The sequence below is a fragment of the Dromaius novaehollandiae genome, chromosome 3, assembly GCF_036370855.1.
Source record: "Dromaius novaehollandiae isolate bDroNov1 chromosome 3, bDroNov1.hap1, whole genome shotgun sequence".
In the NCBI taxonomy this organism is placed as follows: domain Eukaryota; kingdom Metazoa; phylum Chordata; class Aves; order Casuariiformes; family Dromaiidae; genus Dromaius; species Dromaius novaehollandiae.
This window is the reverse complement of record NC_088100.1, coordinates 78,947,190-78,959,232: the sequence shown is the minus strand read 5'-3', so window position 1 is coordinate 78,959,232 and position 12,043 is coordinate 78,947,190. Positions and strand designations below refer to the sequence as shown.

Below are 12,043 nucleotides of genomic sequence, written 5' to 3'. Positions count from 1 at the left end.
GTATTACTAAGATTGATATTCAATCAACATTCAGATCTTTTTAGCATTCAGATGTTTTTAAAAGGTTGTTGCCAACCAAGAATCTGCTTTCCCTAAAGCAGAACCTAAGGGGTTAGAATTTCCATTCAAAGGTCAATTGTTACAGAAATAGTAGCTGTTTAAGATACTATCAACAAGCTCAGCAATTAATGAAGTAACTTTTAGCCTTGAATCAAGCTTGCTTTTCTAATTGTGTAGTTTACTTGCTTGCCACGCAAGAGCAGAAAAGCGGACTAAAAACCAAGCTGTCATTTTCTTTTCTTTTTATCCTTATGACTCCCTCTCCCAAATGAGCCAGTTAGCAACAAATCCCATTCAGTGCTATTTTTCTCAGCTTTCATTAGTGAATTAGAAAGCTTTTGAGTTATTTCCAGTAATCTAAAAGAGATATTAAAACATTTGATGTTGTCAGATTACATTAATAATTTGAACAAACTTTAGTACTTCAATCACTTTTTGTTGGAGGTGGTGAGTAGCCAGTGTCTTATGGAAAAGAGGCTCATTATGCCCTTTTCTGTGCCCCACACTTCCTGATAACTTCTGGACCTGTTGATCAGTTCCAGTCAAAGTTAATGGAGCATTAGAGGCCTGGAAGACATCAGTTTCTACAGATTTTGTGTAAGCAGGAAGATAGAGACACGAAAAAGCTACAGGCCCTGAGAGAAAGAGAGTTCTATCTTAACAGTTGATCAATTCCAAACAGTAGGCACCAGCCAGTCTATCAGCAGACAAATAGCTCCAACTCATCACACACGCAAAAACACACAGTGTGTGCTCTCACCTGCCCAGTCAGACAGGTACAAACCTTGAGGTTACTTCAGGGCAAGCATGCTAAGAACATGGAAAGGAAACAGTGGAGTGCTACAGAATATAGGACCCACTCTGTAAGAAAACGGGCTCCTTTCTTTTTGCTGCTCACAACTTGTTAGTATAAGCTGGTTTTTTCCCCTTCTTCCTCTGAAGTTTAGAACACCAGCTAGCATCTTCTCCTCTCATGCATTTTCACTTGCTTATCCACTTTGTCCAAACACTTTTTCTGTTTATGAAGTCCTTTATAACTTAGTACCTGAGCACAACACTAGAATAGTAAAAGTACAGAAAAATGAAAGATAATTACAGATCATTTAAGCCACTCCATTTATACAGAAAGATAATTAAATTACTGAAACAATACAACTAAGTCTTCCTTTGTATCCTTTACTTCATTTTATTAACACAATTTAGGGAGATGCTACTCTTCTGTAGCACTACTAGACTGTATATACACCAAACCATCTAATTGTTTCTGATAGACTATTATTCTCTGTTATTGATCACAAAGGTAGGGCTAATTGGCCTGCTTTCCCCCACACCAAAAAAAGCTTTCCAAGTAAAAATCACTGAAAACAAAGACCCCAAATTTATGCTGAGAAGTCCTGATTAAATGATAAGCAGCTATTCACCTAAAATAAAGCTTACTTTGGTATAGGATTATAAACATTCTGCTGTTGAATCATTTGAATTTAAAGTGCCACAGAAGAGCTCAGTACTAGCTCTTTCCATTTTGTAACTGTAACAAGTGTTCCAAAAATAATTGTGACACAAAGTAAAATGGCAAATGAATAAAGAGTTATGAGCTTTTCTTTAAATCAAAGTGTATTTTTCTGAATGTTAACACATCTTCATAACTGTACAAACCTCCTCTCTCTGGCCTCCTCTCTTGTGGGGTTTGAAGACTGAACACAGAACAGCTGGACAGTTATTTAAATATGAGTGCATGAAAAAAGTTAGCAAGTAAGAAATTGTACTTGATGGGCAAAAGTAGTGATAAGCATTCCAAATTCTAATCTATCATTTTATCACGAAAAATTCATGTTTTTAAACAAGCACAAATTTCTAATGTCATTTTATAATTCATGCAGCCAGAAATGCATTAAAAAACAAAAAATCCCAAACAAAAAAACCCACTAAAACCTCAAAAATGTTAGAAATGGCTAATTATTTTCTTGCTTTGAATCCTTGGCAGACATTTTTATTCAATATGCTAGAATTTTTATCAGTTTTATTCAGACTTTTTAGACTATTTGATTAGAATGACAACATTCAGCCTACTCTAATAAGATGCAAATAACCAAGTTATTTAATTAAGACAACCTTTTACAACAACTGACTTACTTTTTCTGTTTTAAAAGGATGATAACTGGATGCAGTACATCCTATGTTACTAGGATGGATTTTGCATAGCAGCCCATTTATTACAGTGAAAGTCTGTGTGTTAACTGACAGCCAGGAAAGGGAAAAGAAAACACAAAACCAAAACCCAGCAACGCGCATTTTACCTACTTTGATATAGAAAAAGCAGTCCAACTACTGCAACTACAGACATATGCAAAAAGAGCGCCTCCTATCCATCAACTTTTTCACATTAAATTTAACTTCAAATTCACTGTATTTTTCTACACAAAGTTTGAATATAAAGATTTCCTTAAAAGCTACAGTGGAGTTAATCAAGATGTTCCAATTGAACAGCTTCTGCTATAGGAACATCTCAGCCCTTCCTGTTATCCAAGGCTGCTCCTTTCTTTAATCTGCTGTGAATTAGAATTCACTGTATATTGTCTGTTTAAGCGCAACTTTATTTTACCATATAGAAAATGAATCCAAGTTCCTGTTGGTTCTCAGTTCTGTAATAGTTATGGGAAGAATTAACTGTTACGCAGCATGACTCTCGAAAGAGTTGAACATAAATCAAAGAAAATCATCGGGGAAGTTAAAATACTGCTGAAAAATTTTCAATATTCCTTTCACGGAAATTGGAATAAAAAGAAAGCTAAGTCAAGCTTTTACACATCTAAATTAAGAAAGGAAAATCCTATGAAGGAAAATCATCTTATTAAAGGAGAAATAAGTAGCCTAACTTTGGATGAACACAGACTTCCAGAACAGGTATAGAGCATAGGTATACACAGTTAAAACACTAATTTTCATGAAAGTAAGTAACCAATATTTAGACTTACCCTGCTCCTGATAAAAAGTTTACAAATATTTGGATAAAAAGTGGGTGCCTCAAAATAGTTGAGAATAATGACTGAAACAGATTGCTGCGAAGCGAATGCCATCATATCTGCAGTTCCACAAGAGTTGTCTCTTTCACTTATCTCAACTACACGATGTAGCTTTCTCATTCTATGTAAGCAACCTTACCTTACTTGGTACAGGGTGTGTATTTGATCTTCCATCAGATGATTTTGATGAAGAGCACACACTGTCACTTAGAATTGGAGCCACCTAAAAAGTTTCAAAAAAACACTGAATAAAAATGTACTGAATTGTAGCATGATACCATCCAACAAAAAACAAGATCATTATTCCCACACATGCAATATGCAAACTGTGACACTGTGCTGCTATGTTAGGAAGTCTATGACAACTACTACTGAAATTAAACTCAAATACAACTTGAGTGGGGTGGATTTTCTTTCAAACCACAATCATGACAGAGACTGATCAAATCTTATTAGTTGGATTTCATTTATTTAACAACTTTATTACATATTCCATTAAAAATATTACTATCACTGCTGTCAGCGAGTTCAATACTTTTCAATATAGATACATATTTTTAAAAACCATCTAAAGGACTACTTTAAAGCTTTAATAAAACCAACTCTAGGCCAGCATTTTCAGGTTTTATTAAAGTTAGAAATACTCCAAAGATAAAATAGATGCTAGTTATGAGCGTTATCTGACTACACTGGAAACTGGAAAATAAGTGGCACAGTGTTTTGCTCCATTTACCTGGGTTCACTTTGTGTCAGTATGTTGTAGTAGAATATTAGTAGTAAAAGAGAAGTAGTTGTGGCCACTAAGAGTGGTCATGGTCACTATCTTTCAGCATTGTATCCTGATACGGTATGTTAAAGGCTTTCCTATTATACTAATTTACCTTTATTACAAAGACTTGGAACAATTTAATACAATAGCTTTAGTCAAGTGTTCATAATTTCATTTTATTTTTTATCATAATCAAAAGCCATCTGATTTTCTATAAATATTAGAGTATCTTATTGCTCAAAAAGAAACTCTGACATGCAAGAGATGACAAAGAATAAAGGGTTACATTTATTTATGAATAAAAAAAGAAAATGAATAAAAAAATTACAAATAAAGAAAGGAATTCCATATCTTAACAGTACTTACTTCTCCAGTGCCTGAAATCTTTTTCTGCTGACATTTTCTAACAACCTCCAACAATAGGGGACCACCCACAGTACCTTCTGCTTCTATAATTCCCAAATCTCGAGCTAAGTTTTCTCGACCATCAAGGCCGTTTAGCTAGAAAAAAAATTGCAACACAGAAATAACTATCAGAAAACACAATATATTTTGTAATATAACTCCTAAAGCTTTTTGATTTTATTTAATACAACAATAATCTGACTAAACAGTAATTACAACTTCTTGTTGTGTGTGGAATAAAGTATTAATAGCTTTATTGCATCATTTAGTCCTGATATGTACATGAATTTATCACAGACCATCCAAAGTTGTTTTAAATATACAAATACTCATCATGACCACGTTTGAGTATTTAAAAATTTACATGGTCCCATTACTTTAGCCTATCACCTTTAAAAGTGAATCTTAGCATACTCAGTCAATGGTTCCAGCAAATTCAAAGACGTATTTCAATAATGATGGAGGGTCCTCATTTCTGTGCAGACAGAAGTACAGCAGCATAGTTCAACACTTTCAGTCTCTATTTCACTTAAAGCACCATAGTTTTGGACAGATAGAGGGATAAAAGTAATTCTCAGCATCAGCAAAAAGTTATCAAACTGATGAGAGAAAAATTAAAGAGAAAGACACTTCTCTAAAATCAGCTTCACATTACAGCAGAAACAGAATGCTGCAGCAAATCCACACTGGCTGGCATAACCTCAGGATGGCACTACTGCAAATGGCACCAGTTTATCTTGAACTCTTACAGGATTTAATGACACTTATTACCAAAACATTTGTCAAGCAACAGCACTGCACTCTGATAACTGATACATAGAGGATACATAGACAATACAATAGACCGCTCAGAGACAGGGGCTAGTACAAAAAAAACAAAGTAACATTGTTCAGCATTATAAGGGACGATCTCAGCAAACTTGCCTTACTTTGGCCAATTTTCATATGTAGAGTGCAGTACGGAAAAATGTTTCAAATAGCACAAGATGCTTTAACTGAAAAAAAGAAGGGAGTGTTTCAAGGAGCATGCAATGTCTTTACTGATAGGAATGAAGCACTCCTCTCAACAGTAAGTGGCAACACAAGAGAAAGCATGACTCTTCTTATTTGGTAGCATAAACCCGAATGAGCTAATACGGAGATACACTACACAGTTTTCTACGAAGACTGAAGGTAAAAAGTAACAGGAAATGCCCTATATCACATTTTAGGCTCAAAGAACCTGCAAGACTTGTATGTGGGCATTTAGTTCTGTCCTAAAATCCAAGCTGAAGTCAAAAAATCTTATAATACACTTCAGTGATAAGCATGACAGCAGCTGTCCAAAATAATTAGCAACATGGTAACACTGGTGGCTTGGAAACGTTAATATTAAAGACCATTAGAATACGTAAATATTTACTTCCAAATGAGGAAGCTAAAAAAAAAAAATCACCAAGTAACCTATCCATATGAATTTAAAAAGCCATCATATTTTGAACTATTTAACGCGTAAAAACTTGTTTCAAACAAAAACCCCAGAACTAAAAGTATTCTTTCACTACAATTAACATTTAATACTACTCAGTCACTTTTGGTCTATAACTACAGAAATGCTTAATATCCAGGTTTCAATTAATAACTTCTTTGTGGTAAGCGCGTTTTCAGAAATTGTCAAAATTAAATAGGGTAAAGAAATTAGAAGTAATTTCAAGTGAGATTATACTTTGAGAAGTTAGTCTCAAAGTAACATTGTAAGATTCTATGTTCACTTCATTTTGATGAATTTAATTGAGTTTGTTAAGCCTATGAATTAAGATCTTCCTGTAAACTCAACCTAGGTTTGAAAGTTTGTTTGTTTTTCCATCAGTATCTACAGGGAGCCTTCTGCAAAACAAATTATGCTCTCACTTATACATGTAAAATTTCATTGCTTCCTCAGAGTTTGAAAAAGCATAACCATCATTTTGTAAAATAACTACATTGCACAAGAACAAAAAATGAAGTTTTAAAAATTAAGTGCTAACGAAGTAAAATATCAAATAGCAGTTTTAATTACTAAACTCAACATATGTGCTCATGTACTTGGCAGATTAATGATGATGACAGACTTGAGTAATAAACGGCCATTTTTCAAAACACTTTTTAAAAATCTGATCTGTTTGAAAGCTTTCCTTAGTACAGAATAAGCCTCTTATGACAGATCTGTCCTAAGGTGATAAACGAAGCTATGGATATTTAGCAAAGGATAAAAATGTATGGAATTTTATATGTTTAAACATCCCTCCCCCCCAAAAAAAGAAATATGGACTTCAGAGAAGCAGTAAAGTTCATTTATATAACCACAGTTTTCAACTGTTTTAATCCATGTTCAATGCATTTCCCTGGTCATTTTTTAAAAACCATGAAATGAATACCCAAATCAAATGGAAAAAAAATTGTTCAAATAATAAGTCAATTGATTTTAACAGAGTCACATTTTTAACAAATCAAGATAATTAAACTGACAGTAAGAATAAAAATGAATATTCAACAGCTAAAGAGAAATTTTTCAGTTATATGAAACTGACTCTTTCTAACCAAAAGCTTAACAGGAAAATCTTCAGAGAGACAGATGCAAAGTCTCTTATGGAAAAACTCTAAATCAATATCATATAAGCCTAAAAGAAAGTGCATTTGTCCTCTGTACCTGCACAAAGTCTTTTGTTTCACTGAAATTTCTCCCCAAGCAGATTCACTGACGTTATTTTATTCTTTGTATGACAAAGTTAATAACATAACATGGTAAAATTATTGGTAAAAAACAAAAAAGTTGCAGGTGTTTTCTTTTTCTGTCTTACAGACTCCATTTATCATTTCACAAAATATATTAATTTGTTAATTCAAAAATGGCATTTTATCAAGCATTCATTTTAGAAAAGGCAATCATCATTCATACTAGCACATTTTCCTGGAGAATGTATCTCTATTGCAACGTATAGCTTTTACAAACTGAATATCAAAAAGGATTTAGAATAAATACAAGTAAGTGGCTTAAAAAAAAAACAAAAAAACAAACACTATTATAGTTTCTGTATTCATTGCCATCCACTCCAAACAATCAGCCTAGAATACAGCAAAAACTGCATCTTTCTTACTGTGCTTGATTCAGGCTGAAAAACAGCCAGTGTAAAATCAAGATTGAAAAACTGTAGAAATTCTGCAACAAGACCAGCTACCAAGCGACCTAAAAAGGAAATGGGAAAAGTAAATTATATACCAGACAGAAGCAATTCTTACTCCAAGGTTCTAATATTAATTTGGCTTCAGCATGCACATCTACACTGAACCAACACTCCTACAAGCATCATTTAGACAGTTAGCAAGCTATGACCACATAGTTTTCCAGCTGCAGGTTCACACCAGATCTAGTTCATAATTTGTGTACCAATTCATTAATTTCTAACTCAGATCAGTAAGACATCAAATGTAAATTAAAGCCATCAAATGTAAGTTATTTAAGCCAGCAATATAGCAGGAGCATAAACTGAGGTTGCTTACAAAATTCAAGCTTAAGTTTTTCTTTTTTCTTTTTTTTAAACTGCTGAGCTATTTTAAAATATTTTAGTATTTATCCCAGCCTTGTGTTCAGTACTGTACCTCTACAGTCTGTTTTCACAGGTTACTGTTTCTATTGGTCTAGAATGGCTTTACTGAGTTAGCATAATCATAACTCATCATGAAATGTGTTAGTCACCTTAGTTACAAAGATAGCAATTTCATCAATATTAACTTCAGAAATTCTACAATACATTCTATTCTAAAAGAGGTGAGCAGTAATTATGACATTTATTTGACAGGAACAGGAACATGCTGTAAGTCATTAGGATTGTACTGCTAACACGATATTCAAAGGTTTAATTCTTTCATCTCTAAATTTTTTTTTTTAATCTTGAGAGGCAGCATAAACAGAAAGTGCTTACCATCCTTTGTACTCAAAAAATTTTTCAAGCTTTCATTCACTAGAGGTGTTTTGTTCTGTCAAAAAATGAAAACAAAAAGGTAATTAACAAAATCCTTGTACTACCAAAAAAAAAAAAAAAGTTTTTTGGTGCACAGATTCTGTATCAATGCCTGCCATGTATAATTCACTTCAACTAAAATTCACCTTTGTATTAACTCTACTACCTAGAAGTAAAAGCTGCAGAGCGACATATTTACACGGGGAAATTAAGATTGTCTCAGTATTTCTATCATCAAAGCTATGGAGCTAGAAGATTTGTACTCAAATTCTTAACAGCATTCTGATTTTTATTTACTTCAGGATTAAGAAAGGTAAACTATGCAGTTAATTTGCCAAACTGCTCCTAAAATATAGTGTTTATTTAATTTATTAAGAAAACTTAATCCTCTTTTCTTTAAAACGTGTATTTACAAATCATCCAGACAAAATGTGGACTACACTAATTAACAGTTGACATATTAGTACTAATCTTCTATTAACTAAAAGACCCTCCAAGATATTATGAAAATGTTTTTCCTCACTTATTAGATTTGTCCTCTTCAACTTAGATTTTTAAATTGCGGGAAAAAAATCAGTTTGCTATGTCTGGCTTGGAAATTCCTGAACATTTTTGATAAAACCAAATTCTAAATGCTATTCCTAACACATCAAAACATCCTGGGAATGCGTCTAGCCAACGATTTCTGGGGAACTCTAAGAAAACGATCTTGTATAGCTAGTTGTCACTACAATCACAAATACTAACAAACACTCAAAGCTCTTTGCCAATAAAGTTGTTTTTTTTCTTTTTTTCTTTCTTTCTTTTTTTTTTTTTACTTCCTTAATTTTTAGGAATTTAGAGTAGTGTCTCTATCTTTAGTGTCTCTAGAGCATAAAATGAAAACATCGTAATACTTTTAAACCTTTTGAACACAGGGTCAGCTGAGATCAACCACAGCAAGTCTCTTGCCCTTGCCCTTGCCATCTCCCTCTCCAGATCCCCCAATCTGGGAGGTTGTTCCCCCCCTTACTTCACAATGTGTTGAAAATTGCCATAAGAAATGGTGAGGGGATCCATGTTGCAGGGATTGAACAGAAGTGTGTAACCTCATACCAGGGCATAACCCCTTTCCCTCCTTACTAACCTCACAGTGCCCATTTCGCTCATGCATTTTTCCGAAAAGAACACAACCAACTAACCCACAGAAGAAAGGGACAGTTTTGCATTCTTCCACTTATCCCTCTAGGTCTGGAAAATGGAACGCAGACACAGCTAGCTAGGCAACAGTGGGGAGCTGGGAGAAGCAGGGCCAGCGGACACAAAACTAGCATCTAGATACCACAGCAATATTGTTACTTAATCATTTTGGTATCACGTACACTTAAAGTTGTGATAGTGCCACAATATCAGTACACAGGTCATCACTAATACAGAGTTCTTCCTTAAATAAATAAATTAAATATCCTGCAGTAAACCTGCTTTTAGTATTTTTTGTAAGGATGTTACATTAGCATACTTAGCAAGTATCCATATTTTTTTTCCATGACATACTTCTCAAAACAAACCACTATAATATTTTTTATTTCAAAATCCTTTATTCTGATTTGATAAAATCTTTTAAAAGAAATATTCGTTGGAAAAAAAAGAATTGTGATCAGTTATTGTTATTATGATCAATGATTCTGATCAATTATGTTATTCTGATCAACTGAACAGAAGCAATATGAAAACAGCAGAGAAACAGTTACTTAGAACTACAGTTTTAAGACCAGTAGCAATTCCTATTTCTAAACATCAGGAAATCCTGATACTCCTTTTTTTTTTTTTTAAAGCGTTATGCTCTTACATAGCAATACATATATTTTTCTTGATATTTTTCACAACTAGAAGGTATTAGGACTATTTTTATTTTACACAAAGCACTGACAAGAAGCTGAAACTGAAAAACACTTTACTATCTTACCTCTACTTTCTCTTGTTCTTCTAGTGCCAAAAAAACAGCTGCTCGCAGCTCTGCCTGCCAAATTAAAAAGAAACAATATTTCTACAAGCACAATTTTTCACTATGCAAATAGAATGCAAATAGCCAGCAAGCAGCTTAACATCCATTTGTTTCTCCTCAAGCAACATGGCACTGGTTGTAATCTACATGAGAGCAATTAAGACATTTAAGACCACAGGCAATGTGACCAGAGGCTGAGAAAGAAGAGCCTTCAGCCTGAAAAGCAACAAACTGGGCAGAGGGGGGAGGCGGGGAGTCTGATGTATATAAAACTTACTGCATCATTTCTTCACACACAAAAAGATTCCAAGCCACCTATACCATCTCCTGTTTGTTTCTTCTGAGAGCTGGAAATCCAGTTCATTGAGGCCGCTTTTGAACTCCTACCCTTCATTTACCATTCTTTCAGAAAACATACTCAAATAGCTTATGATAATACATTTTAAAAAAAATTAATGTTAAAATATACAAATTACTATGATTTTTTGTCAGATCATACTTGAAGAAACAGAATTTCCACAAGGAAAAGACAGCATGATTCAGAGCATTCAAATATTTTTGTAATGAGATATTTACCTAACTTTTTTTGTATATCTTAGTTTCAAGAATCATATTTCTTCTAAGGCATTTTTGAATATTTAAAAATGAGGCTTAGCAACTTTTTTTTAAGCTTCAGTGTCTCTACTTCTTTCACTGAGCATTCCTAATGGACAATATACATTATATTTGATGAAGAAATTTGCCACTTCAATCAACTCATAATTAGACAAATTATGTCCAGTGCATACACTGTAGTAATGAACTATTAAAGCCAGCACTATTGTGTATACTAGTTTTCTCAAGACCAAACTAGAGCAAGCATGTTTTCAAATAAAGACTGATATGTATAATTAAGCATTAAAGACAGTTTGAAGAGTACCTGAATTTCCTCATACATATTAGGAAAGGTCACTAAGCTTGTATTGCCCTGTAACTGTTCTATCCCACAAAACAAAACAAAAAACCCCATACTATTTTGGGGGGGGGGGTCGGGGGGGGAAAAACATACTCTCTACCTTTTTTTTTTTTTTTTTTTTTAAACATAACTGTCTTTGGAGACCTTTTTAAAGGACAAATAAAGCAATGCAAAAAAATTTAACAGATTTCTCATCAGAAGAAGTAAAAAATGTTTATTACAGTTGTACGCAATGGTCACCATTACACAGCAGTTTAATTTTTTTCAGGTGCTGGGGTACAGCATCCAATCAGCAACCCTCTTATGACTATTAATATAAATATTATTCTTACAAAATTAATTTACAGTTAACTTCCCTACCAACAGCTAACAACTTAGTGAAATAAAATCCAATAAACCTAAGAAAACTTCAAATGATTACAAGACTGACTTTTTATTTTTCCACTGATGCCACTGAAACTCAATATACTTATGTAAGAGGACAAGATTAAACAAAGCATTTGTGAAGCAGATTGGTTATTATGAATTGTGCAAAATAAAAGACGTAAGCCATTACATGTGGTTAGGAATAAGTAATTTGTTCCTGAAGGGTCTGGATCATAAGACTAGAATAAAACAGGCCGAAAGTAGCTGCCATGACATCATGCAATCCAAAGTCTGACCTGCTTGAGATTCTGGAACAATATCATAATTGTCATTCCTTTGGACACATTTGCAGCCATCTGCCTCCTCCACTCCTCTAGGTCCCAACCCAATGGCTTTTAAATACAGTCTGAAGTACTGTTCTTCTCCTTCTCATCTATCTAATGGCAGGGTGTTAATTTTTCCCAGATGTTGCCATTCCCCATTATTAGTGGGTTCACTTTG

General features: G+C 33.7%; 1 protein-coding gene across 1 annotated transcript in view; it reads right to left on the bottom strand.

The window, feature by feature from the left end:
• CEP43 (centrosomal protein 43) overlaps nucleotides 1-12,043 on the bottom strand; it is a 31,413-nt gene that overhangs the window by 13,787 nt on the left and 5,583 nt on the right. The window contains exons 2-6 of the mRNA XM_026109876.2: nucleotides 10,183-10,236; nucleotides 8,199-8,253; nucleotides 7,374-7,462; nucleotides 4,219-4,353; nucleotides 3,223-3,306 (exon numbers count right to left, since the gene is read on the bottom strand). Of these exons, the coding sequence (XP_025965661.1) occupies nucleotides 3,223-3,306; nucleotides 4,219-4,353; nucleotides 7,374-7,462; nucleotides 8,199-8,253; nucleotides 10,183-10,236 (417 nt within the window). The remainder of the gene's footprint in view (nucleotides 1-3,222; nucleotides 3,307-4,218; nucleotides 4,354-7,373; nucleotides 7,463-8,198; nucleotides 8,254-10,182; nucleotides 10,237-12,043) is intronic.